The following is a 24,811-nucleotide window of genomic DNA, read 5'->3' as shown; positions in this document are numbered from 1 at the left end:
GAAAGGAGATTGTCAAGCGCTCAAAGAACGCAACAACGTACCGAGAAAATATTGGCTTCTGCGAAAAATGAGCTCTCTATATGTGCATCATCGGGAGTAATGGTCTTTTTTTGGGGGTTACTGATCAGTATTTAATCGATAAAAGCACTACTGCTGCTACTACTACAGTTTCTGTTCCACTGCATGGTCATCGCTTTCTGGAGAAGAATACGTCAGAGTCTTTGAATCCTGTATTTGTGATGGATGCATTTGAAGCTAGTCCGTATTTGATTGGTCGAATTCTCCGGGTTTTCAAGAGGAAGATGTGAAGAAGAATCCGCCCCAAAAAGTAGGAATGAATTTGGCCTATCGACAAGTCCGATATGAATACGGATATCACAATCCTCATTGTGTGTGGAAACTGTACAATGCGAACCAAATATCCATCTGAGTCAATCGACATGTACTTCGTTTTGCTTCCTTCCGTGCAGATTGAATCGCTGGTATCCTGTGGAGAAGGTCTATTTGGATGGAGTGGGAGTGAATGCTACTACGTCTCATGCTTAGCCTAACGATCTTCAAGGGTCCTCAAAGATTATGGAGTGGGTCAGAAGGACTGATTTGTCGTAGAGGCCTCGCCAATGTCAAAACGCGCTATGTCTTTCTTGTGGACGCCTCCGTGGAGTTCACTCATAACACCAATCTCCCTCGCATGAAGTCGATGTTGGATTCCCGTCAAGTCCGCGTGGTCTCTCCCATGCTCGAAAACGCGGCTACCAACGAATTGATCGGTCAGTGTTTCGATGTAGCGCTTGAACGGGTCGCTGAGTTGCAGTATCGCTATCACTCCCACGAGCTGCGAATTCGGCGTGGATATGCGGGCGTTTTCGCGGGTAACCAGTTGCTCTGTGAGCGAGGAGCCCCGTATTTGATGACGAACAAAGAAACGCTCAAGCAGCTGTGGCCGAGCGAGCGATTGCCGCTCACGCTGGCTGTGGAGGCGTTCTATCTGCAGTTGAAATCGTTCGAAATCAAGGTCGGATTCTGCCCTGGGAGTATTCTTCGGTTCAACTCGATTGAGGCGTATTCGCCCTCGCGAGAGGAGGACATCGACAGTTGCAACGTGTTTTCGCAGCCGATTGCGAGGCTGGACGAGCTGAGCAAGAAGTGAGGCGTGTGTCGTGGTGGTTCAAAGTAGGGCGTTCGCTGCGAAGTTCCATGTGGGATGCGTCGTCTATCCGGACGGGACGAAAGCGTATCTTCCCGAGCCGGTTTATGAGTTGTTCGATGTGCGGATCGGGAGGAGGAGTGACGAATAGCTCAGCTATACCTATCATCCTGCGAGTTATTATCATGAGCAACGGGAAATGATGATGGCGAGCTCTTCGATCTTGCGGCACAGCGGGATTCCGGCGTTTTTGATGGATGGTGGGAGGTGGAAGGGGGAATGAAGGGAAGATGATTTGATGGCGGCGGTTTTGCTGGGAATGCCTTTTCCGTGGGCGGATAATATTCAGTTGCATATCCATTTTTATGTGAAGAAGAAGAAGAGAGGGAAGGAATGAATGAATATGGGAATGAATGTGTGGGTGTTTGAAGGATTGCATGTTTTGCGTGATAGTTTTTGGTTTAATTTATTGATTCATTCATTGCCTTGAAATACATTCATTCATTGTTTGTCGTTGATCCTTTTCCATATTTCATTCAGTGATCCTCTCTCTCTCTCTCTCACCCTTCTTTTTTTATTAATTTCCTTCATTGCACATGCTCTTCAGAACCCACAAACGAACAAGCGATGCGACTACTTTGATCTCAGCAGTTTCCCCTTTTCCCCCATTTGATCCACAGACCAAAACACGCTGAAAGAACTCTCTCAATACGGCCTCGATATTCTGCGCAATGAAGAGGACAATCAAGTGTGTTTCGGGGTGAACCTCGTGGATAACACAGTCGAAGTTCCCATCGGAGTCGTTGTTCGCCACTTTGAGCCCGAGGAAATCGTGGATTACTTGCTTCCCTTGAAGAAAATGAAGTATCTCGGCGTTGAAGTGCTCGTTCCAAGCAACCCAGTCGCCTTTTTAGAAAAACTCTATGAAGATAAAAACGATGTGTTGAAGGAAGTGGACTTGTTTAAGGAGACTAGCAGTAAAATGGATCAGTGGAAAAAAGCAGGAATTGAAATGTGGCGTGATGTGTAGTGTGAAAGAGAAATCGACCCAGAGTATGCGGCGATGTGTGTTAACTCTCCCTTTGAGTACAGTGATGATGTGAACTCTATCATTTTGGATAGAAATCACTATTTCTAATGGGTTTGTTTGTTTGATGACTTTTTCTTTTTTTTAAGATGTTGAATGGGTTGTTCATTTGTTATTGTCATTTCTCCCTACAATAGAAAACTTCACTTCTATTTCTTAACCCACAATGCAAAAAAGCAAGTAAGTCAATCAACTGCGTTTACTCACAGCCACTCTTTGTAAGAATAGCACGGCCATTCACAATTATAGCACGGATTATCGATTTTAACAAACATTTCACAACCCACCTACACGATCACGCGGAATGAGACGTAATTCCGATCCATACTTCAGAAATACAGTCCCTGCAGTCTGCTGCGGATTGATCCCTGAGCCATCTATCCATTCAACAACACAATGAATATCTTGCCATTTGTAATAATTGCACTCGTCGCAGCTTGCACTCCAAACTACACATCGAGGCCAAATAGCTACTGTACTTGCTGAGCAGCGAATTTCAATACAGCCAAAAAAGGAGCTGATTCAGGAATGCTGATTCTATAATTCTGAGCGAACCAAATTGCAATCGAACATTTTATAGGGAAGCTTGGGATCTGAGGTCAGCGTGATTTTAAACGACACCTTTCCAGACCTGCATCACAAACACACCACAAGCACATACATTTGGTTTATCAAACAGACAAATTGTAACTAAACATACACTTCCCTCTTGCGTAAATCCTTCAACGCATACTCCACTCTCTCCATCTCCTTTCCATCGAGCCCCATCCTCCAATCCCTACCTGTTCCAGACGATCAGTAATGGCCTTATAGCACTCATACTGCACCTTCCTCTTCTCCTCCCCTTCTTCCATTTCCCCAATTCGTTTATAAAACACACAAACAAGATCCGAAAAATCGACCGGCTCCCCGATCATGCAATAAACGTCCGCTCCTGTCCGCGGAAAATTGCTAATCAGCTTCAAATCCTCGTCCTCCGGCAAAATCCGCTCCATGTTCAGATGGTAATACGGGAGCACGATCAGCTTCCCACCGTTCACTCCGTTCGCAAACCCAAACGCCTCGTCACCGCGGGAATTCTTCGTTATCGCGTCAAAAATCACCTTCCCCACTCCCCATTTCATCGGTCCCAAGTCGCGGCCCGGAGGCGCCGCTCTCCCGCTCTTTCGAACGCGGCGGCCCAAAGAATCGCGGCAACTCTTCAGCTGGTCTTGATAGGTACGGCCCTCTGGGAACATATGCACCCAATCCCCGCGGGTAACTCGTTCTGTGAAGTCGGAAAGCGCGGGCTGAAATACACCGCCATTCCGATCGATGGGCATGACCTCTGTGTGAAATGGGCGTAGAGAGTACTTTCACGAGGCTGCTGATCATGTTCTTTAGGGGAGTGCAGAACATAATCTCCTCTGCAGCGAGGTTCCAAAACCCGCAATTACGACTTGTTAGCATGTTGCCTGCGAGTTAGAGGGTAGATAGAGGAGAACGGAGCGGGATGATAGACGGAACAATCGATGCGCTGTCCAAAGTCGAAACGTGATTACAAACTGTGAGAAGACCAACCCCTTTGGGACGATCGATCGCGCTAAATAGACGTAGTAAGTTATAGTGGTGGACTCGATTCCGGACGTGGAGCAAGTACTTCATCGCCCATCGAACAGCAAAAATATCGGCCGCTCTTTTAGTTACCGAGGCGCTCACGCAATTACCTAACACTCTTCAAAAGCAAACTTTCCTCTTCTGACGAACAAATCCGTGGATCGATCCTATTTGCAATTTCCTTGGGTCGATCCTTTCCCATATACTGACGGCAACGGTATCTAGACGGAAAAACGAAGAGTCCACAGTCTACCCAAAAATGCCATTCAGTGCAGCAAGACCGATTATTGGAGATGCAACCACCGCAGTTTTTAGAGGGGCAAGCATCGGCAAACGTAACAATCAAACAATAGACTTTTTTGAAGAGAATGGGCAAAACTTGCTATTTAGATATAAATATATGTACTGTTTTAGGACTGATTGGGAATTGGGAAGATGATTTTCTACAGCCGCAGAATGTGGAATAGGAACAACACAGATTGCATTCTTCTTCTTACAGTTTTGTACCAACTCGATTTTACGGCGTGTACTCACTCTAATTTGAATGCATGATTTGATCATTTTATTTGATAATCAAAGGAAATGAAAGATTCGCTGGGTTGTCATTCATTTCACACATGTCTCTAACTCCTCCTCCTCCGCAACTTTGGTACCTTGTCCTTTTTAGTGCGACTCTATTTCCACCCATTCGGACCCATTCAGACCCATTCAGACCCATTCAGACCCATTCAGACCCATTCGGACCCATTCGGACCCATTCGGACCCATCCACAACTCCCTTACTACAACAAACAAACCAACAAATCGAATATAAGAGAAATTAACACGTCTCACAAATAATATGTAATACAATCTATTCATCATCCTCACTATCCTCTCCGATATCTTGCAACAATTCTTCGTCACTCAACAACTCGATCTCCTTCTTATTCATCGGCTATACCTCAGTTTAATTCGATTGACTCACCATTGTCACCACAGTGTCCGCCTCCATTTCTGACTTGGTTAATATAGGTACAATCGTCTTTGTCTCGGAGATAGATAATTCATTCGTTCCAATCCCTCTTTTTTCCTCCCTATCACTAATCCTTCCTTCTTCGCGACTTACTTCTTGAGCAGCGCCTCTGTATCCTCGTTCGTTTCCTTTCCATGATGGAAAATCAAAGTGACCTACATCCACCGTTGTAGAGCCCATATACTTCCGAATTGTGTAGATTAGCACTCCCAACACAAGTAGGGAGGTAATCGCAGTAACTAGCAGAACAATGATCATTATTATTATTACTATAACAAACACTTCTTCTTCTTCTTCCACCACTCCACAAACCTTTCAAATCTCTCAGCGATTTCCTTGATACTTCCATGTCTCGTCACACAAAGGCAGCAACTACCTGGCATCATCGCCCCTCTCCTCACCTCATCCAAATTAACCGGCTCAGGAAGTTTATTTCTCCGCAACGTGTCATCCGCGATCGTCTCCACAACCCCCTCAATGGAGCTGGTACTCATCTTTTTGACCCTACACATCGCAAGCCTTTCTCTTCGCTACGGCTCTTCGTTCTCCGCCGCTCGCCACTCCTCCAAACTCTTCTTCCACCGCTCCTCCCCGACATTGACGAAGCGCCCCGTCTCTCCTTCGGGGAACCACGGCGTGGGCGTGGGATTGGGGCTTCGATGAATGACTTCGGCTAGATGAAAGCCAGCGCGAGCAGACTACCGATCAAGTCGGAATAGATCGTATAGATGGAGAAATTGTAGGGGATCCGCGTGGTGCCCGGCTTGGTTTTCAGCGAGAGAAAGTCGAGGATCTGCTCGCCAGTCTCCACGCACGCCTACCTCGCTCACCAGCGAGTCCATCGCTCCGGTTAAGTCGATCTTCATCAGCCCAGAGAGCAGCATCAGTCCGTCTCGCGACCGCCGAAAACACTCCGCGATGTCCATTTCCGCTTCCAGCAGCGTCGTTTTGAAGCACAGCTACGTTCGGACCGCACAAAACTACGCACTTCGAAGTCGGTGAGCACCAGACGCACGAAGGAATCGCTCGTCAGATAGCCCTCATACCGGCGTTGCTCCATCGCTTCTTTCCGAGGCACCGGCGGCGCTTGCTCCGCTACCTCGACCGCTGGAGATTCCGCCGTGAGGGCTTCGTCGCATGGCGTCGGGCTTTGGTCCGATTCGGAGTCCTTCCCCACGGAAATCGCGTCCTGTTTGGAGGGGAGAAAGGAAGCGGCGAAGCTGGAAGAGTCGTCCGAGCCTTGGAGCAGACGAATGAGTTCGAGAAGATTGGTGTCTTGCTAGAATGGAGGAGGAAAGGAGCGGAAACAGCGCTAAATAGACAGATTTGCCCGCCAACGCGAAGTAAAGACTTGCCCTTGCGAATAACGGACTCGCAAGCGTTGGAATTGATGGGGACGTCAAAAAGGAAAATCAGGTCGAACTTTTCGAATGTTTCAAAGGTGAGAAAATGAGGGTATGGGGAAAGTTCTACCACACACGAGGAACTCTTGCGTTGCCTCGAAAACTCGCTCTATCCAGTCAGGCTCAACAGCAACCATCAACCTCAAACGCTCCCGGATCGCCTGGCTCCACAATCACATACCTAGACATTTATTGACTACGCCAATGCTCATACCGATATCGATTCAAGTGTTTGGTTAAGATAGAGATAATGGTTTGATCGTTCTCCGGAGAACCACTATATACACTTAAAACTCGTATTTGCTCACGAAAGAGTCTATTCCTTCATCCCTTAATAACAGTCCGATACAATATAGATGGAGAGATTCTCTCAAACCAATGCTTTATGGAAGACGTCAAGGTGCTGGACTCCCAGAACATCCTCTTCATCTTCCTTGAGTATTGGAGAGATATCTGCGCGATTGTATCAATGTTATTAATCATTTTGTAATTTTTCGACATCTCGTTGATCGGGATATAAGACCACAGAGGTCAGATATTAAAAAGTTGAATCTATTACGCTCGTTTGTTCATGTCTTTTTCGGAGGAGCTTACTCGCGCTGTTTCTATTTTAGAAGACTATGGACAGACCGATGATGCACTGTGGTATGTCTAAATATGCAATATTCAGATCCTAGGCTAATGGACTTAATCCAGGCCGCAGATCCGTCCAGAATTGACTTGCTGGAATTTGACCCTCTTTCGAACCCATTTGTTGATGATGGTATTGCAATGGATCGCATGTCACCTAGCAACTCCATCCTTTCAAGAACTCCGTATTTCGTTACTGTATCGGAATGAGAACTATTCTGCCATTCTCGGCTACTTTGACACGCTTGATCTCACATCCTTCTCTTCCAAGGAGTTATTCTTCGCATCAAGTGCCATTCTGAAAATGAACTGCACTCTTCCAGTACGCGATCGCATCGAATCGGAGCTAATTCGTCGTTCTTTCCATCCTCCCTTCGATTCGTTCTGTCTTTACAATCTCGGTCTCCTTTGGAAATTAAAGCATGATTCACGCTGTAAATCCGCATTTCTCTCCTCTGTTCAGCAGTTCCCCTACTTTTGGAGCTGTTGGCTGGAATTGTCGGCTCTTTTTCTAAACAACACAGAGAACTCTGTCTCATCGATCACGCCTCCGCTTCGCTGCATCCTCAAAAACTTCTTCCAGCTCTATGCAACGAATCATCTCTTGCAGGTGCCCCGTCCTCCCTATCTTTTATCATTTTTGTAGTCACAAACACCCAAACTCCTTTTCACCACTCTCTCCTCTTTCTTTCCCACTTCCACTTTCCTTCGAATCCAACTTGCACAATACCAATACAATCACTCACGTACTCGCTCTATCCTTTTCTCTAGTTTCTTCTAGAATTCGATGAAGCTCTTGCCACTCTCCAGTCTGTCGAACTCCACTCCATTCACTCCACACACGATCGATCTCCCTTCGAATTCCTCCTCTGCAACCTTTTCTTCATTCGAGAGGACGCAGAAGCCCTGCTCCAACTCAGTCGTCAGCTCGAGCACACGCCTTCGCAGCCACTCGTCGAAGGATCCTATTGGAGTCTCGTTGGTCAACACAAAAAATCCGTCCTCTGCTTCACTCAAATGCTGGAGCGTTCGCCAGAGTGTTATGATGCCTGGCTTCTTCTAGGCCATGAGTACAGAGCGTTGCAAATGCTCAAAGAAGCGATCGCGTGCTACATGAAAGCGACCCAGATCAATCAGACGGATTACCGCGGCTTTTTCGCGCTGGCGCAGGCCTATTCGCAGGATATCAACGATCAGATGGCGTACTATTTCTTTATGCGAACACTCTCGATCCAGTTCGTTTCAATGGAACGCTTTCCTTTCTAGACAGCAGTTTCCGCGCGGATGGCTAGCGTTGGGAGATTTTTTTTCTGCGAGGAACGAGACGAAGAAGGCAATGGATGCCTTTCAACGAGGCCAGCGATGCTTGGAATTCGATGAAAAGGAATCGCGAGTGTGCTTACTTCGTCTCTGTCAGTTACAACTGCGCGAAGGAATCGAAACCCGCGAGAATCTTGTGAATTGGGTCAGACGGGCGAGGAAGGCGAACGACTGGAGCTTGTTTTCTCCGGAAGGAATGGAGATTTTGCGCATCGTGGTACAGCGCTATCGCGATCTGCAGAATCCCCGCTCGTTATCGCAGTTCAAAGACAGCAGACAAGCGTTGGCAAGAATAGAAGAGATCGCAGCGGAAATGGCGGGGCGAAGCGAAGGAATGAATGATGAAATGGACCGAGAAAACACTTCGCTGGTGGATGCTGACGAGCTGTGGAGTCTAGTGGATTTCCTGCTTGCTGAGTCCCCAAATGATCCGGCGGTTCGCAACTATTTAGCGTCGAAACAGGGAAATGGGAATCCTGCTTGCAGCCCTCGACTCACCTCCAATATCCCAAGTTCTGCTGGCGTTCGGAGCGAGAATGGAGCCATGCAATCAAGTGACTGGAAGGAATCGATCAACTTTGATAACTCGAATAGTTCGAGTGATGTGTCCATGAGCATCGATTCAATTGTTTGTTCCAACAAACAGAAAACAATCAAGCCAGCGTTCCACAAGCAACAATGAAAGGAAACACATCCTTTTCAAAATACTTGGGACCCAAATGAATCATCGGAGGTAGTTTGTCAAGATCCATTCGGTCGACTCGGCCCTCAAATGGCGGCAGAGCATCGTATTCCACTTTGGCTGCCTCGTGATCGAGGCATTCCAGGAAATGGACTACATTGACCGTCTCCACGTCCACCTTGAATCCTGCCTTCTCCATATACTCTCTCATTGTCTCCTGGGTAAAGCCATGACAAACGGGCGGTTCCGCAACGGATCGGTGATAGATGGGAGAATGACTATGTAAGCAACAACCACAATGAACCAAACGCGTCTAATTTCAAGTCTGCGATGATTAAACGACCCTGTGGTTTGAGATAGGATTTCTATGTCTAAACAAACGGTTCTATAAGTAGTACCAGAAGAGTTATCGTCTCAACAGGGTTGGGGATATGGTGGAACGTTTTGAGTGAAACAATTACATCGAATTTCTCACCATTCAGCTCATCTACATGACACTTTTGAAGAACTCGAACCTGGGTTCTCGATGAACTTACAGATTGCCTTCATCTTGTCATCCCAGTGGTTCTCCTTTGCCTAGGATTCAATCACTCCATGAGGGAGAACGGTTTTGTTATATCGAGCAACCATCTTTTCAGAAGAATCAACCCCAAGGCAGCTCTTGTATCCAATTTCTTCCAACAGAATGTAGGAAAACGAACCAATTCCACAACCAAAGTCCTATTTCGTTATTTGACACTTGTATTCAAACCATCACCGAGTCTTCTTCCTTTAGCCATTGGTTTTTCTTGATTGCCCGAGCAATCTGTCTGGAGCACAAATCGTGGATACTTTCCGTAAGAATGAATGTAGGCACAACTTCATCAAATTCGGACATCCTAGAGTTCCTTTAACAAACAAACAAGCACACACACACACAAATATACTTTACTCCTTCGTTCTTTGGGATCTACTTCTTTTGTCCCTCTTTTGGCTTATCTTTACTACTCGCCTTATCCTTGTCCTTCACCTCTTCTTTCCACTTTCCTTTGATAGCATCTTGATCCTTCTCACTCTCCTTTTCTTCCTCTTCCCCCTGTAGAATTCTGTTATAGCTCTCTGTGATGCTTTTGAATGACTTTCTATTATAAGCAAACGAAACATCGTACCTCCTCCAGCTTCTTTAACTGCGGAGTCACTACGTTCTGAGCCATGTGCTTCAGATGCATCGAGGCAAGAACGCGCTGTCTCTTCAGCTGCTTGGCTTCTTCGAGTTCGTTCTTTATGCTACAATCAACCAAGAGGTCAGTCATTCTTACCGTTTTCGTTCGTTCAACTCATGCTTTAACTCTTCAGCTTGCTTTTCGAAGAGTGTTTTATCACCGTCCTCTTTTGTCAGTTCAACAGGATGCGTGTCACTAATCACACGATCATACTGAGGTGTTCTAAAAGTAACGCTGCTTCCGCTGTACACACGTAAAAGATTTACAGTTGTCAAGTGAATGACGCAGGCAGGTGTTCTCGATTTCTAATCCGTGAAGATCACGTAAAACCCCTTGTGATTTTAGTAATGCGTCCTCGATCGACTTTTCAAATCTACTCAACTCCCCGAACAAACCTCGGGAAAGCCTATTTATCTGAAGTAGTAACATTTTAACCTCTCGCTCCTTCTTTGCCCTTTCCTCCTTGCTTTCAGACTATTCATTACATATTTGAGCATCCATATACATCTTGCGTACCCACTGTGGCTATTATCGCCTTTATTCGATCAATATGATTTATTGTCTGGCTCGAAGCCTGCGAAAACTCGAGCGACATCTGCTTGAGTAGGATAGAAATAGTTTCCAGTCGTGTTTGAACAAACAATCGTATTTGAGCAGCTGAGCTATTTCCTTCGCTAATGATTTTCGACTAAACTCCTTCGTTGTTTCCAGTAAATGCGGATTCTGGGCATTTCGACTGCAATTGTACTTCATCTCTAACGTTTGCTCCACCTTTTCGATTTTCCTCTTCAACTCCTCGTCGCAACCCTCTGGGCAGGTCATCAACAATTCTCTGCGCACCACCTTCTCTTTTACAGTACTCGAAACCAGCATTAAATCCAGCCTTTCCTTTCTGATAATCTCATCCATTTCTTCTTTCAATCCCTGCTTTCTCTGCAGCGCGCCGATCGGAAGGAGCACAGCGCTCCATCCAACTCGCAACGACTGCATTGGGATGGTTTTGTAATCCAGAGCCAGAGCATTTCGAGCACTCAACGACTCCCAAAACAGGGGATCGAATTTTGCGGTTGACAGTGTATCAAATAATTCGTTTTGCGTGATACTAGGAGGGCTGCGTCGATGAGCCTCGAGCCAAGACACCGCCTCGATGTCCTGGGGAGTGGTTTTGAAAGAATAGGTGAGATTCAGAGTGTCTAAAAGAACTGCGGATTCTAAGAGCAAGCAACACTCGGAAAGAGAAGGAATGGATGGGGTTTCGCGAAGAATGGAGGCGATTAACGTGCCACAAGAACCCACGCCGCGAGATTCCGCTGGATTGAAGGAAATATGCTTGGAAACGCCAGAATACAGACCACTATCCTCGCGATGATCGATTATTTCTTTCAGGCACTACAGAATCAGAAGCATATTCGATGAAAACAGAAGAAAACCCGGAAAATTGATCCGAAAGCACGTTGTGATCCACCAGGTAGAGATTGACACAATGCTTATTCTGATTTAATATTGAACCGTATTTGTCGTATGTCAAGAGCTGCTTGTAGTCAATCTCGGCCAAGGAAAACAACCGCATCAGGTCATTTCTCAGCAACAACTGATCTGTTGGCATTTGAATCATGGGCACACAAAACTGAGATTCTGGGTCATAATTCTCGCTCCTTTCGAGTCTGTGTTGCAGAATATAGGCGTACACGATGCTGCACACTGCACTGTCTACATCGACTGCCTATTATTTAGATTTCAACTCAAAATCATACTTCATTTCCAATAACAACATTGAGAATGGAATTCGAGTTTCTTGCCCATTTCTGTATGGTTGCCGCAGAAGATGCAATAAATCGGTTCAGCATTGCGTCGATTCTAGCTGAAAGAGGGAAGGGCGTTTCATTGTTTTCCACATTTCTCTATAGTACATAGAAAGCAAATTCAAATCGATGAGCAAATCCATTGATGATCCCGTTCTTATCTCGGTTCCTTCCGACCTTAAGAGTGAAGGAGTAATTCGAGGAGCGATCGCGAGTTCTAACTCTCCATATTGCTGTAGGTTTTTGCATTTTCTAGTCCCACGTTGCTTACCCTGTCTATAGCTATGAAAACTTTCCCCATTCCTAATCTTGGTGATTGTACTCTCGAACTCTTGATGGTATGCTGGAATCGATCTGTCTACCATGTAGCACTTGAGCGACGAGATGGTCAAGATGGATAGTATGTTGCGCCAGCTAATCGAGAAGATAGCCAAGACCTATCACGATATGTCTTTAGAGGGAAACTACAGAAAGCTCACTGTGGACGGCCGTAGTCTCGAAAAGTATCTGGAGGACTTCCATTGGGATGAGAGCCGTTTCCCGGAGCGCAACTCCATCGGTGAGCACAAAAATCTGATCCAGCAGGACACACGCAGCGTGGAGAGTGAGTTACGCAAGATGCTGCAGAAGTACCAAGATGTGCACAGCAATGTGACTGCTCTGCGCCGAAAGCGAGGGTTCGCTTCTTCTTCTTTTCCTTCATTCTCACCGATAGAGCAAACATCCTCACAGCGCCACTGAGTCTGATTCTTCGTGAAGAGGACGTGATGAAGGCGACGAACGGAATGACGCTGAAGGAAGTGTTCCTGAGCACGGACTACCTCGAAACCGTGGTCATTATCATCTCAAAGTAGGCTTTTGTCCCTCGTCTCGACGTAGTACGCAAGAGAAGGAGTTCCTGCAGAGCTACGCGAAGCTGGGCAGCGAGGAAGCGGGGCGTGAAGTGGTGGTTCCGGAGAGCGCGCGCCGCCTGGTGAGCGACAGCGAGGGCTACGTGCTGTTCTCGGTGGTGATTCTGAAGAAGTTCGAGCGCGCGGTGCAGACGGCGTGCCGCGAGAACCGCTACACGATGCGTCTGTTCAACCTGGAGGAGATGAAGGAGAGCGGCGCGACGGAGATGGAGGAGCGCGAGCTGGCGAAGTTCGAGGTGGAGGAGCGGAAGCTGAAGGTAGCGGTGAGCGAGGCGGTCGATTTGCGTGTAGTCGGATCTGCTGCAGTGGTGCCGACCGAACTACTCGGAGCTGGCGAGCGAATGGGTCCATCTGAAGGCGCTGCGCGTGTACGTGGAGAGCATTCTGCGGTACGGCCTGCACACGCCCACGTTCTCGTTCGTGGTGTTCGTAGGGATTGCGGAGAGAATGGCGAGCAGCCCAAAGCGAAGACCGTGGAGAAGCTGTTCGCGACGCTGGACGGGTTGTTCGCGGAGCTGGGAGGCAGCGTGAAGGCTTACGGCTCGCTGAAGGAGGAGAATTTGACGATTAGCGCGATCGTGGGGAATGAATCGACCAACTATAACTATGCTTGTGTGTCCATTGAAAAGCTCTCGGAGTGAGTTCTTGTTTGTTGCAGACTGGAGCAAATGGGGAGAGAAGGGTCCATTTCTTCTCTTGGAAAGCAGATAGGACTCTGAATTGAAACATAATACAGAAGGATCCTGACATTAATGGTTCGATTGATACATAATCAAACCATAATCAATGGGATCAAGCGCTTTAACAAATCAAGAGTAGAAAACAATACAAAACAAAACAATACATATTAATCCGAGAGTTATTTCCGGCGGATTGATACGATTGTCATTTTGAATTTCATAAGCTATGAAATCGCTTCTTCGCTCGATACGATCCATTTCCTATCGAAACAGCAAAGCAGCAACAATCACTCTTGAAAAGGATTTTCCTGGAGTCTACTCACTGCTCCATCCTGCTTTTCAGCAAGAGTTTGGAAAAAGAGCGATTCCTGCAAGTACAGTTCTGTTGTGGAAATGTCCGAACGGACCGGATCACGAGTGGAAAATGACTATTTCTGAAGTGGTGGCTGGCTATTTGCACAACCAGTCTCATCGTAGCAGGCTTTCGTTTATTCTCGAGTAGATTTTTGCCCATTCTGTTCCGGAAGACGCGTTTCTGTAACAAATAGCCTTTCGATTCGTTTTCCTGAAATTGCAGGCGAATGGGATGATTCACGAAATCAAAATTCGCCACTGAGTCAAATTACGTACGGTTCTACGAAGCAAGCATGGTGGAAATGTCACAACCACGCTGATCACTTCTTTCAAACCTCTCCAAATCGCAGAACCGACAACTTACAGTGTTTTTGTTGATTCGATTCGCCTCTAAGCGGTAGCATGTCCCTATTGTCTTGGATACAAACCTTCCGCTTCCACCAGCTTCCAAAGTCTTTATCCAGCTCTCGCGAAAGAGTGGGATCAAGAAAAAAACGAGTATCACCCCGATCAGTTCAATGCAAAATCGCGCTATGAAGCATGGTGGAAGTGTAGGAACGGTCATTCTTGGAAAGCATCCATTTATAATCGAACCCAACGAAATCTTCGCTGCCCCAAATGCAGAGACGCAGGAACGATCTCGCTCTCTGCTCGCTGTTCTGAGCTTCTTCGAAACTGGGACTATCAGAACAACGAGGTTTCATGCGAAGCTGTAGCGATAGGAAGCGAAGCGAAATACTATTGGAGGTGCTCTAAATGCCACAGTTCATTCCGAGAATCTGTGGATGTAATCGTGTCGAATTTTTTTGAAGGTACTTTACTTGTTGTTTCTTCACGATTTCATAGGAAGGCCATGTCTATGCAAGAAGTGTTTGTTGTATGTTTGTTGAGAGTAATATGTATTTATATGTATTTATTAAAAAAACAACAACAACAACAACACAATCTAGTTTATGAACGAACTAGCCAAGTATTTCAAGTAATCGTTTATTGGGGGCTTCGACTTTTCTTCAGCAAATAATCTCCAATGGCGTTCTCCCAAAAGCCTATCATGAATAAAAACAGAAAGTAAATACTGATCCAAGTTTAGGGAATCCAATATTTCTCGTTCAAACACATGGCCAGGGACATCTAGCTTAGAAGCTACGATCAGCCACAAGAGATTCTACATTTCAAAAGGACACTTGGAATACCTCTGTGCCTTCACAGTTCAGTAACTTAATAAGCTCTGCCTTCACTTCCGGGAACCGTTCTCTATTTGTACTATCTACAACAAATATTATAGCCTATGGAATCAATAGAAATGGAATCCATACGTGAGCTCCAAATATATAGTGCGTCCAAAACTGGCGACAACACGCATCACCGTTGGTATCCTACACATAAAGCTCACCATCAGACAATACCCAGAAATCGAAGATAATTTTATCATACTCTCGACTACAAATCTCGAAACCACTTATCGGTTGTTTTTCACCTTGATTTTTATCACAGATATAATTAAATAATGCTAAGACAATATAACGAATTTGAACACATACTTGTCTTGCCAGCACCGTCCAGACCCACAATTACGCATCTATAATGGTCTTTTTCCTTTTTTCCACATGAACATCGTGAGCACGATGATCCCATCTTTCAACTAAAAAATATCAATGATACTAAAAAGCACCGAACATCTGGAATTCCAAAGTTACTCTATCTGTTTAGTTTGGGATTATTAAGGGGTGGAATGGATAAATCCAAAGTTCTTCCCACTAAAGGGGTAGACTTTCTGGTGTGTGATTAGTCTAAGAAAATTGGAGTTGAATCATTTGCCTTGGGAGATGTTATAGGTGAAGGAGCGTTTTCTAAAGTATAAGACTCTCTAAAACGTGTAAAGAATAGGTTTTCATAGCTCGAATGAAGACAACAAGTAGCTATTATGCTGTGAAGAGAATCAGTAAAGCATTTATAGCAAAGGTATAGCTTGATGTACCCTTCTAAACTAACCTATTACAGGAGAAAAAGGAGGAAGCGGTTCGAGCAGAACGAGATGCTCTGACTATTGTGAATCATCCCTTTATTGTTCATCTGTATTATACATTCCAAGTAGTTTTTCTCATCTTGTTTGACAAAAAGGATAGTCAGTATCTTTATTTCGTTCTTACACTGTGTAGGGGAGGTAGTATGTGGGATGTGTTAAAGTGGGATTCGCTTCTCTTATAGTATCTAGAACCCTCCGGCTGTCTGGCAGAGGTTGCGACCCAGCTCTCATACGTTTTTATTTAGCTGAAGTAGACGTTCCTTGGATTCGCTTTTCAACAGATCATATCTGCAATTAATTATTTACACAACACTGCCCATCTCATTCACCGCGATCTAAAACCCGAAAACATCCTCATCTCAGAATCAGGGCACATCATGGTGACTGATTTTGGCACCATCACCACAAGCAGTGAAAGAACACGTCGCAACACGATGTGTGGAACCATCTTATACTTAGCTCCGGAAGTATTGTACTTTGTGGAGCTTCACAATAGACTATTCATCGCGAATCGGTCACATACGCAGTCGATATCTGGTCAATCGGCTGCATGTTCTATCTTCTCTTTACTGGATGTTTCATTTTCGAAGGAGAAAACGAGTATTTCTCTCTTGTCTTTCTTTTATTCTCTTCTAGACTCAATGTGATCGAAAGCATTGATCATTTCTGTGTCGATTTACTCGAGTTTCCAGATTATATCCCAGAGGATGCTCGAGTTTGGTTAGCGAACCGTTCTCTGAGGAGTAGGATCTGATTCGACGCATGCTCGATACGAACCCATTGAGCCGAATAACTGCGCAACAAATCATGGTATCCTTCATTCGCTCAACCGATTTCTCACTTCTAGGAGCATCCTTATTTTAATGGAATTGATTTCACCACTCTTTCATCTCAGATTCCGCCGTTCGTTCCTCCGTATGAGCCTCTTCCTGTGATTCGTGACAATCCTTTGGAGAACGAATTAGTGAACTTACGATACAGTATTGATGAGACGTATCGTGTTCAGGAGCGTTTAAAACGAGAAGGTGAGTCATCAGAGGATCGGGTTAGGGGTAGCCATTGAGCGCGTGCTGGGAGAAGGAGAGCGATGTCGCTATGCGAGTATTGTGGTGCATGTGCATCAGTCCGAAGAACGCACTCGCCAGGTAGAAATGAAGAGAAAAGATGAGGAATAGTTGGTTCTTACATCGAAAAACCGACTTGTGATTATGGACAATCCGATAACGTCGATAAAAGCGGTGATTGTGCCAACGCAGATTTCGGACGTGGTGGTGACCTCGAAGGGCTTTTTGATTAAAGTCGATAGGGTAGGGAATGGACGGGAGAGCGAAGTGTAGCCAAAGAAGATAAAGTTTCGGTTTTTGACTCCCGAGATGAACGAAGCGGTATGGTATAACTGCATTCAGTGGATCATGCGGCAAGCGAGAGAGAAGAGAAGAGTTGTAAATAGTCAGTTGTGAGAGTGTTTGTGTGAATCAAAAGGGAGTGAGGACAAGGAGAGGATATTGTTATTGTTTGGAGAGGATTTTGATATTGCTTGGAGAGGATTGGAAGGAATAGATAATGAATGGAATGGAATGGATGGATGGATGGATTGGTAATGTAGATCCACTGACTAGAAGAGGTTTACGTTTATTCTTTTGGGGAAAAGGGGCAGGAGATTGCTTGGAAATCGTTCTCTCACCAAATAAATAATAATAATAAGGAAACCAGACCAATACTTTCTTTTCAAACAAACACCCGATCAATCCATTCTTATTTCAAACAAACAAACACATTGCATTAGAACTCCTCCTCATCGCTTTCCTCCTCCTCCTCCCCCTCATTACTATCAAACCCATTCCCATAAGAATATTTACGTTCCCTCGCTCTCTCCGCTCTCTCCTTATCCCTCGCTTCCTTCATTTCCAGCCTTCGTCTCACTCGCTCCTCCTTTTTCTTCATCAACTCCATCGCTCTCTCTGCACGCCTCATCTCTCTCTCCTTCTCTCTCTCCTGCCGCTTCTTATCCGGCGTGCCTCGATGTCTTTGCAAGATCTCATAGATCCGCCCCACCATTTTCTGGAAGTCCTTGATCTCTTCGTAGTCCTGCTTCAGTTGTTCCTACGTCCCATTCTCTCTCCTCTCCCTACCACCGATTCTTCTCCCGCCTTCCCCACTTCGCGCAGCGCCTTCTGCTTTCGTCGCTGCAGCTCCTGGAACTGCTTGATCTTCTGGTCCCACACGTTCTGGATCTCCATATCCGGTCCTTCCTTCTCCTGCCCCGAAACGGACGAGTGAAGACTGTTGATCAGCTCGTTCAGCTCGTCGTCCTCCTTCGCGATCTCGTCCTCCCTTCCCTCCTTCGCTTCTTCCTTTGCATGCACAGCTGCTTTCTTCGCTTTTGATGGTTTTGGCGGATTCTTTCTTTGTATTGGCTGCAGATTTGGCTCTGACTGCGGTTGTGGCTGTGGCTTTGGCTGTGGCTTTGGCTGTGGCTTTGGCTGTGGCTTAAGATTCGCTTTCGCAGGGAACGAAACTGTTTCGTCTTCGTTGAGGTTCGGAATTGAAATAAAGGCGGGCGTTTCGCTTCGAGGTGGACTCGGACGTGCAGGGAAAGAAATTATCTCTGGTGGAGTTGGCGGGTCTGGAGAACGCGTTACTTCCTGCATAGACTGCGTTCTCAGGATTCGCCGGTTTTCTGGAATTCCAAAATTCGGAGTAGGCTCTCCTTGCGAAGATAACGGCCCTGCCATCGCGTTGACTCGCAACGAACTTCGATTCGAACGAGAAGACTCATTTGTGGAGTCGATGGGCTGAATGGAGGGAAATGTGCATGTGGAAGAAAGAGCAGCGCGGCGTGTCGCGAGATCTTTCTGCGCCTCGTTCTCCACAATTCGCTCCCAATTTTGGTGGTTTTGCTGTTCGTGCTGCGAAAGCCAAGTGTTCGTGTTTGACAAAAGATTGTATGAATTCGTGGAAGGTTGTGGCGGGGCGATAATGCCCTGAGGATGAAAGCCCGAATGCGGCGAATAAGAGGATGACAAGTTGAATTCAGAACAGGTATGAACACTCGAATGAAGATTGGGTCCCGACTGGAAATCCGAATTTGTGGGAAGAGGTGGAACAGAACTATAGATGCTCTGAGCAGGAAGTGGAACAGGGGGAGGAAACTGATCTTCTCGAGGCTTGTCGGGATCGATCGGAGGGCTTCGAATGAGCGAGAAAAAGCAGAAATACAATTTACTTTCGACCAGTTTGGGAGAAGGACGCTTTGGAGGTGCAGTGAAGCCATATTTATTCAATGTTTTTATATCTTTGGAAGACAGAGAACCCTCTGCATAATTATACTAATAAAAAGAGGAAACGGTTTGTTGGGTTTGACTGTGAGATGAAAGTAGGCAACCAATCTTACGTTTTGATATAAGGAAGTGTATCGCGGGCTATTGTCATATATCTAGAACATAACGAAGCATCCATTAAACTAACTGGCGGAAACAAACTCTTCCTTTGCCCTTTCTAGACATTACGAACGTAAAAATAATATATACACCATCTCCAATATTATTTCCAAACATTGTAGTAAAAATTGACTCTTCAGCAACTTCAAGTTTTCTTGTTAAAACGATGGTATTCAGTGCTTTCTTTTTTGTTTTGTAGCAATACCTCACTCACTTCTTTATTGAATTTGTATTCTCTTTCGTTATGTCCGTTCCGGTCATGGGACCTATTAGCTCTCTAGTTTTACGTGTATTCTCTTTTGCACACCGCGAGTCATAGGAATCCTTCTCTGGAAGGTACGAACAAGCCATCTATATGGCTTTTGGTGCTTCAATAGCTGAAGGAGTCTATGCTATGGCTGCCTACATTGTCTTTTTCGAGTTAGTCGGTGATAGCAAGATTCTGAACTATATCATGCCCCTGTTGAAGTCGGCTCCGTTAACTGCTTTGATTCGTTAGAGTGATTGCAGCCTTGATTATTATCAACGTTGGACGCAATTTCACGCAAATGACAGCCAGTACATTTGCAGCAACGAACAATTCTACTTCTGAAGATGTTTGGATTCGTTTGATTTTTAATTCCCAGGGTGCAAAAGGTACCATTTTTAGAGGGTTTTATTTCTCCATCGTGAACATCGCTCTTGTTGCCAATCATATCGCTCTGATTACTGCCAGTTTTTTGATTCTTTGATTCTTTCATTTCCTTTTAGTCAACCCCTATCACTTCGTTACATTCAGAAAACGATATGCTTTGTTTTGGGGTCTGGGCGCTTGTGTTGGCATGTCATCGTGGTTTTTCATCCTTGTAAACATTCTGAAGAGCTACCGAAAAACATTGAAGATCATCTCTGTGGTTTGGTTCTTGAACAATCTGGGAACGTTCCTTATTTTTGTTGGAATCTTCTCGCTGTTTTCTATTATGTGGACTCTTGTGTAATCGTTGTTTGTTTGTTTGTTCACAATTCTTTGCTTGACATGAGTTTTAAATGCCAGTTCTGCGGGAAGGAGGGAGCACTGAGATGTTCAAAATGCAAACGTGTTTACTACTGTTCAAAGCAATGTCAAGTTCGAGATTGGCCGATGCACAAATCTGTATGTGGAAAGTACTTAAAGGATTACACAGATGCTGTTGCTGTATTTATTTTCTGATGTACTCAGTTTTTAGAGAACGAACGATTCCTTTCTTCAGTCGATGTATTTTGAAGAAAATGTTGTAGATTCGGAATTGTTACGAATATAGGAATCAATCATTACTGTGTATGTTCCCATTCCTTCTGATTGCAAAAAGAACTCAGTCCATATCGATATGAAATCAACGTCAATCAGTATAGTCATTGATGATAATAGCTTTTCTTCTTCCGTTTTTGTAGTTCGAGTTAGTAATGTTGTAGTTTGACCTGTATGGAGAAATCCGCGTATCGGAATCCTCATGGACATATTGTTTAGGTCGTTTTTTCATTATTGATGCATAGCAGAAGGAGAGTTGATTCTTTTACTTCACAAACGTATTCCTTTGATTTGGAATTCCATTTTTCCGCACGAACTCTCCACAGAAACCACCGAAGAAACGATCCACTTTCCATTTGTGGTGTTTTTCCTCCGCCAAACAAAGCGACTTCACATCGTCATTCAAAACAAAGAAACGAAACTGCAGATCCGCTCGATTTCGTTTTCCATTGAATCCACAAACGTTCAGAATCCGTTGAAACCCTCATCGAATCTTCGAATTCGCTTATCGACAGGTTCCACCCTTTTTTTCCAAGATGTTTGTGTCGCTGCGTGGGTGGATTCGAACGACGGAGCTTGTTACATAAAAGTGTGAATAGGAGTTACGTGTGATTGCTTCTAGAAGGACTGTTTTGTTGTGGATTTGAATGTGAAACGGTTTGATGACGTCATTCAATCATGCGACGATCAACTTGATCATTATCTTGTAGTTTGTTTATTTGAATCATTCCACTAGTACGAAGAATGTGACTATCTTTCTTCGCATATTACGAAGATGCAGTGTGCTCGATGTGGTCAAAGTTTGACCGATGACAACACGAAGATGGTCAAGCGATCTCCCTCCGTTTTGTGGAGCGACTTGTGTGAGTTGATTTATTGCGAGCATGGAGGGAATATTCACCAACATCCCCATTTGGTACCGTCAGGATTCGGTTCGTAATGGATGTAGAATACCACGGGGATTATGCGATCCTTCGGGACTGTGTTTGTTCGATCGTATTCACTGTTGTTCCATCCGAAGAACGTTCAGAATATTCGAACTTCTGTGGAAAACAGAGAAATGAAGGGAGAGAGTGAGAATTCGAATGGAACGATTGGAGAGAGTGAGAATTCGAATGAACCCAACAGCGAATCGAATTCTGGAAATCCAGAAAACGACACGAATTTATCTCACTCATTTGAAGATAAAAGTGTGTTTTGCAGTCATTGTGGAAATCGACTCGGGTCCTTCATCGACGAACGGGAACCGAACTTCGCAATCGAATTGCTGAAAGATCGAATTCGACTTGAATCCAAACCGTTTTACTCCACAATCCGAAGGATTTTTGTAGAATTACTCGACTTTTATCGATGGAAGTATCATTTTCCATCCTAATCATTCATTTCCATCGTAGATTGTACACCAAATTCAGACTTCAAAGCAAGCACCACGTTCTCGTCGTTCAGCTGATTTGCCCGCTGCTCTTCATTCAAATAGGCGATCCAAGCGCTTCTTCCATCCACCAAAGTCTTCAATTCGACCTTCCATCGCTTGACACGCCTGTCGATGTGCAAATCGAAGTGCAGCTGATGGATTTACTGGCTTTAAGAAAGGCCATCAACACATGCAGCTCGATTTCCAGTCTTGAGTCCGCGTCGATCCCCGGCGAGATTTTCACCGTGGAGCGCAGCGCCGCTTCCTCGTATTATTTCCTGTTTTTCTCTGTTTCCAACAAACACTCCACTCCAATTTTATCACCGAATCCACCGCAGTCAAGTTCCCGTCCTTCATCTGAATGAGCGGATTGATATCGAGCTCCTTGATCTCCGGACACTCCTTCATCAAGCACGACACCGCCGACACGGACCGCGCGAACAGTCCCTGATTCAACGGCGGAAGTCCCAGTTTTCTTCCCTTCATTTCCCCCTTCGTTCCTACCCCTCCATCATCTCGCGATACTTCAAATGGCACAGCGATCGCTTCGCTTCTTCGATGCTCACCGGACACATATTGAACGCCACGTCCTTCAGCAGCTCCACGAACACGCCGCCGGCTCCCGCGACCGTCAGCGGACCGAACGCCGCATCGCGATTGGCTCCGATCATCATCTCCAGCCCCTTTGGCACCATCTCGCTCACCATGATGCCGTGATACTCGATTCCCTGCGCGCTGAACTTCGCGTGCAGACGCGCCACTTCGCGACTCACCGCTTCCTCCGACTCCAAATTCAACGAAACGCCGCCCACGTCCGTCTTGTGCAGAATCTGCCGTTCATTCCTCCCAGAACCGCGGTACATCCGGAGAAACCACCTTCGCCACCACGCTCCGAACGCCCCGCGAAAACAGCTTCGCCGCGAAGTCCCCCGCGGAAGTCCCGCTCGTCACGACGGCGTGCGCGGGGGTTTGGATTCCGCAGTGACACAGCACCTCGTACCCTTCCACCTCCGTCAGCACTTTTCGCCCCGATTTCTGGACTTTCCGGAAGAGTGACTTCACCGCGGGGAAGTCCACCGAGGCGTACGTCTAGAGGCGAAACGGGGAAAAGGGGAAACCTCGTCGGTGGGGCTCTGCTGGTCGCGGAATTCGGCGTACTTCATGAGTTTTCCGAGGCCGCGCAGCGCTTCCTCCGGTCCGCTATAAATCGCAATTCCCCGTTCTTTTAGCGCCATGCGGAGCGTTCGATCGAATTCCTGCGTCCCGCCGAACTCCACCACCAAAAAGGGCTTCTCCGTTTTCCCCGGTCCGAACCTGTCCGCCAACTGCTTGGCCATTTCCGCGGGATCTCCGTGTTCGATGGAATTCGGCTCCAGACCCAACACGATAACATCCATGTTAGCGTCCTTCATGGCTTCGCTCGCCGCCTCCATCAACCCCGCCAAATTCAACTTCCCCGCCAAATCCAGCGGGTTCGAATACGGCAAGAACCGCGGGAATCGCGTCGAAAACGCCGACAGCGTCTGCGTCGAAAACGCCGGGAGTTTCATTTGGAAGAGAGTGGCGGCATCGGCGATCATGGTCCCCATCCCCGCGACATTCGTCACGACTGCGCGTCACGCCTCACCTCGCCTCGCCTCTCTGCGCCTACCTCCGACGCGCCGTCCCCGCGGGAGCGGCTGGGAGCGGATGAGCCGGCCGATGTTGAAGAGATCGCGCCAGACGTCGCAGCGAATCACGCCCGCCTGGGCATTACCCGCCTCTCCCGGCACCCCCCACGTTCTGCAGCAGCTGGTCGCAGACGGCGTCGTTGGCGGCGAGGGACGCGGAGTGCGACGCGGAGGCCTTGGCGCCCGCAGCGCTGCGGTTGGCCTTGATGAGCAGAAGCGGCTTTTTCTTGGAGAAGAGCCGAGCTTGGCGCATGAAAGCGGGCGCGTCGCGGAAGCCCTCGAGATAGGCCCAGGCCTGCTGGACGGAGGGCTCGTCGGCGTAGTAGGCGAGGATGTCCAGCTCGTTGACGTCGCAGGCGTTGCCGAAGGAGATGAACTTCGAGATCCAGCCGTCCTTGTGGCGGCCTGAGAGCTCGTTGAGGATCGCAGACGCGATCGAGCCGCTCTGAGAGAAAATGCCGACGGGGCCGAAGCCCGGCTTGGACAGTCTGGGGATGAGAGGGGAATGAGAGTGGGAGACTGGTCTTCACCCACGAAAAGGGTGTCAACGTGGTTTGGATCATACACTCCCATGCAATTGGGACCTAGAATTCGACAGTTGCATTTGTGCGCTAATTTTACAAGTTCCTCCTAACGGATCTTAGTTTGTCCATATTCATTACTTGCTTCTTGATACCGTCTTCGGTTTTTGACTCCTTGAAACCACCAGGAATCATAATCAGGTATTTGGCTCCTTTCTTCATACACTCTTCCGCAGACTGTAAAGCAAACTTCACCGAAACGACGACCGCCGCTGCCTCGATCTCTCCAGGGACATCCAGAACCGATTTGTAGATAGGCTTTCCAAAGAGCTCTCCTCCTGCACCTTAGCTCCAAATGCTGCAAAAACCCTTCGGATTCACAAAAAAGGCTTCTCCTTTGTAAGTACGCACGTAATTCTCGCAAATTGTATGTCCTAACGTACCAGGCTTTGTGCTCGCACCGATAACCGCATACGTCTTTGCTTCGAAAAATCCCTTAATCGAGATATCTTTGAGAGAACTGGCAAACGAACGGACGCACACTCGTCTACAATTCCAGAGGAACCGTCCTGCTAGCATGAGGAATCAAATAATGTGTTTGTATAATATCTATTTTTATCTATTTGTTTCAGTTCCACAACGGC

General features: G+C 46.4%; 13 protein-coding genes; 6 read left to right on the top strand and 7 right to left on the bottom strand.

The window, feature by feature from the left end:
- Positions 1 to 80: 80 nt before the first annotated feature.
- Positions 81 to 1,150, top strand: GSBLH_T00002506001 (uncharacterized protein; the record flags this gene model as incomplete). Its single annotated transcript, XM_013040979.1, has 7 exons — positions 81 to 230; positions 260 to 328; positions 357 to 442; positions 471 to 513; positions 547 to 581; positions 610 to 784; positions 815 to 1,150. 7 exons carry the CDS (start codon positions 81 to 83, stop codon positions 1,148 to 1,150), a joined length of 894 nt encoding a protein of 297 aa, XP_012896433.1.
- A 1,360-nt stretch (positions 1,151 to 2,510) lies between these two features.
- GSBLH_T00002505001 (uncharacterized protein) lies at positions 2,511 to 4,164 on the bottom strand (the record flags this gene model as incomplete). XM_013040978.1 has 9 exons in its annotated part: positions 4,084 to 4,164; positions 3,941 to 4,051; positions 3,719 to 3,909; positions 3,588 to 3,688; positions 2,973 to 3,559; positions 2,912 to 2,935; positions 2,806 to 2,865; positions 2,714 to 2,771; positions 2,511 to 2,660 (listed from the first exon to the last, which is right to left on the bottom strand). Exons 1-9 carry the CDS (start codon positions 4,155 to 4,157, stop codon positions 2,511 to 2,513), a joined length of 1,356 nt encoding a protein of 451 aa, XP_012896432.1. The 5' UTR covers positions 4,158 to 4,164.
- A 464-nt stretch (positions 4,165 to 4,628) lies between these two features.
- On the bottom strand, positions 4,629 to 5,103 carry GSBLH_T00002504001 (uncharacterized protein; the record flags this gene model as incomplete). XM_013040977.1 has 4 exons in its annotated part: positions 4,629 to 4,767; positions 4,798 to 4,906; positions 4,939 to 4,973; positions 5,005 to 5,103. 4 exons carry the CDS (start codon positions 5,101 to 5,103, stop codon positions 4,684 to 4,686), a joined length of 327 nt encoding a protein of 108 aa, XP_012896431.1. The 3' UTR covers positions 4,629 to 4,683.
- Positions 5,104 to 5,130: 27 nt separating this feature from the next.
- On the bottom strand, positions 5,131 to 5,687 carry GSBLH_T00002503001 (uncharacterized protein; the record flags this gene model as incomplete). XM_013040976.1 has 5 exons in its annotated part: positions 5,131 to 5,217; positions 5,247 to 5,349; positions 5,380 to 5,518; positions 5,548 to 5,638; positions 5,667 to 5,687. The coding sequence occupies 5 exons, from the start codon at positions 5,685 to 5,687 to the stop codon at positions 5,170 to 5,172; spliced, it is 402 nt and encodes a 133-aa protein (XP_012896430.1). The 3' UTR covers positions 5,131 to 5,169.
- Positions 5,688 to 8,851: 3,164 nt separating this feature from the next.
- On the bottom strand, positions 8,852 to 9,785 carry GSBLH_T00002502001 (uncharacterized protein; the record flags this gene model as incomplete). XM_013040975.1 has 6 exons in its annotated part: positions 9,632 to 9,785; positions 9,487 to 9,600; positions 9,396 to 9,456; positions 9,279 to 9,367; positions 9,190 to 9,245; positions 8,852 to 9,158 (listed from the first exon to the last, which is right to left on the bottom strand). Exons 1-6 carry the CDS (start codon positions 9,755 to 9,757, stop codon positions 8,852 to 8,854), a joined length of 753 nt encoding a protein of 250 aa, XP_012896429.1. The 5' UTR covers positions 9,758 to 9,785.
- A 183-nt stretch (positions 9,786 to 9,968) lies between these two features.
- GSBLH_T00006446001 (uncharacterized protein) lies at positions 9,969 to 11,688 on the bottom strand (the record flags this gene model as incomplete). Its single annotated transcript, XM_013040974.1, has 7 exons — positions 9,969 to 10,001; positions 10,029 to 10,146; positions 10,179 to 10,304; positions 10,336 to 10,556; positions 10,588 to 10,756; positions 10,831 to 11,471; positions 11,536 to 11,688. The coding sequence occupies 7 exons, from the start codon at positions 11,686 to 11,688 to the stop codon at positions 9,969 to 9,971; spliced, it is 1,461 nt and encodes a 486-aa protein (XP_012896428.1).
- A 304-nt stretch (positions 11,689 to 11,992) lies between these two features.
- On the top strand, positions 11,993 to 13,436 carry GSBLH_T00002501001 (uncharacterized protein; the record flags this gene model as incomplete). XM_013040973.1 has 7 exons in its annotated part: positions 11,993 to 12,119; positions 12,167 to 12,222; positions 12,254 to 12,561; positions 12,600 to 12,734; positions 12,764 to 13,052; positions 13,087 to 13,224; positions 13,254 to 13,436. Exons 1-7 carry the CDS (start codon positions 12,014 to 12,016, stop codon positions 13,434 to 13,436), a joined length of 1,215 nt encoding a protein of 404 aa, XP_012896427.1. The 5' UTR covers positions 11,993 to 12,013.
- Positions 13,437 to 13,701: 265 nt separating this feature from the next.
- GSBLH_T00006445001 (uncharacterized protein) lies at positions 13,702 to 14,719 on the top strand (the record flags this gene model as incomplete). Its single annotated transcript, XM_013040972.1, has 4 exons — positions 13,702 to 13,973; positions 14,024 to 14,196; positions 14,231 to 14,641; positions 14,676 to 14,719. 4 exons carry the CDS (start codon positions 13,702 to 13,704, stop codon positions 14,717 to 14,719), a joined length of 900 nt encoding a protein of 299 aa, XP_012896426.1.
- Positions 14,720 to 14,760: 41 nt separating this feature from the next.
- GSBLH_T00002500001 (uncharacterized protein) lies at positions 14,761 to 15,464 on the bottom strand (the record flags this gene model as incomplete). XM_013040971.1 has 5 exons in its annotated part: positions 14,761 to 14,875; positions 14,906 to 15,115; positions 15,146 to 15,205; positions 15,236 to 15,339; positions 15,371 to 15,464. The coding sequence occupies 4 exons, from the start codon at positions 15,462 to 15,464 to the stop codon at positions 15,002 to 15,004; spliced, it is 372 nt and encodes a 123-aa protein (XP_012896425.1). The 3' UTR covers positions 14,761 to 14,875; positions 14,906 to 15,001.
- A 1,153-nt stretch (positions 15,465 to 16,617) lies between these two features.
- GSBLH_T00002499001 (uncharacterized protein) lies at positions 16,618 to 17,315 on the top strand (the record flags this gene model as incomplete). Its single annotated transcript, XM_013040970.1, has 5 exons — positions 16,618 to 16,665; positions 16,703 to 16,880; positions 16,912 to 17,000; positions 17,031 to 17,162; positions 17,193 to 17,315. The coding sequence occupies 5 exons, from the start codon at positions 16,618 to 16,620 to the stop codon at positions 17,313 to 17,315; spliced, it is 570 nt and encodes a 189-aa protein (XP_012896424.1).
- A 2,319-nt stretch (positions 17,316 to 19,634) lies between these two features.
- GSBLH_T00002498001 (uncharacterized protein) lies at positions 19,635 to 20,272 on the top strand (the record flags this gene model as incomplete). XM_013040969.1 has 4 exons in its annotated part: positions 19,635 to 19,763; positions 19,795 to 19,891; positions 19,922 to 20,009; positions 20,046 to 20,272. Exons 1-4 carry the CDS (start codon positions 19,651 to 19,653, stop codon positions 20,270 to 20,272), a joined length of 525 nt encoding a protein of 174 aa, XP_012896423.1. The 5' UTR covers positions 19,635 to 19,650.
- A 38-nt stretch (positions 20,273 to 20,310) lies between these two features.
- GSBLH_T00006444001 (uncharacterized protein) lies at positions 20,311 to 20,484 on the top strand (the record flags this gene model as incomplete). Its single annotated transcript, XM_013040968.1, has 1 exon — positions 20,311 to 20,484. The coding sequence occupies one exon, from the start codon at positions 20,311 to 20,313 to the stop codon at positions 20,482 to 20,484; it is 174 nt and encodes a 57-aa protein (XP_012896422.1).
- Positions 20,485 to 22,216: 1,732 nt separating this feature from the next.
- On the bottom strand, positions 22,217 to 24,746 carry GSBLH_T00002497001 (Acetyl CoA synthetase subunit ?; the record flags this gene model as incomplete). The annotated part of the gene is made up of 8 exons (XM_013040967.1): positions 22,217 to 22,451; positions 22,481 to 22,806; positions 22,838 to 23,065; positions 23,095 to 23,585; positions 23,628 to 24,165; positions 24,196 to 24,276; positions 24,309 to 24,505; positions 24,536 to 24,746. 8 exons carry the CDS (start codon positions 24,744 to 24,746, stop codon positions 22,217 to 22,219), a joined length of 2,307 nt encoding a protein of 768 aa, XP_012896421.1.
- Positions 24,747 to 24,811: the final 65 nt, after the last annotated feature.

This window comes from Blastocystis hominis, assembly GCF_000151665.1.
Source record: "Blastocystis hominis, Singapore isolate B (sub-type 7) whole genome shotgun sequence assembly, scaffold_2".
Lineage (NCBI taxonomy): Eukaryota > Bigyra > Opalinata > Blastocystidae > Blastocystis > Blastocystis hominis.
This window is presented reverse-complemented; position numbering and strand designations above follow the sequence as displayed.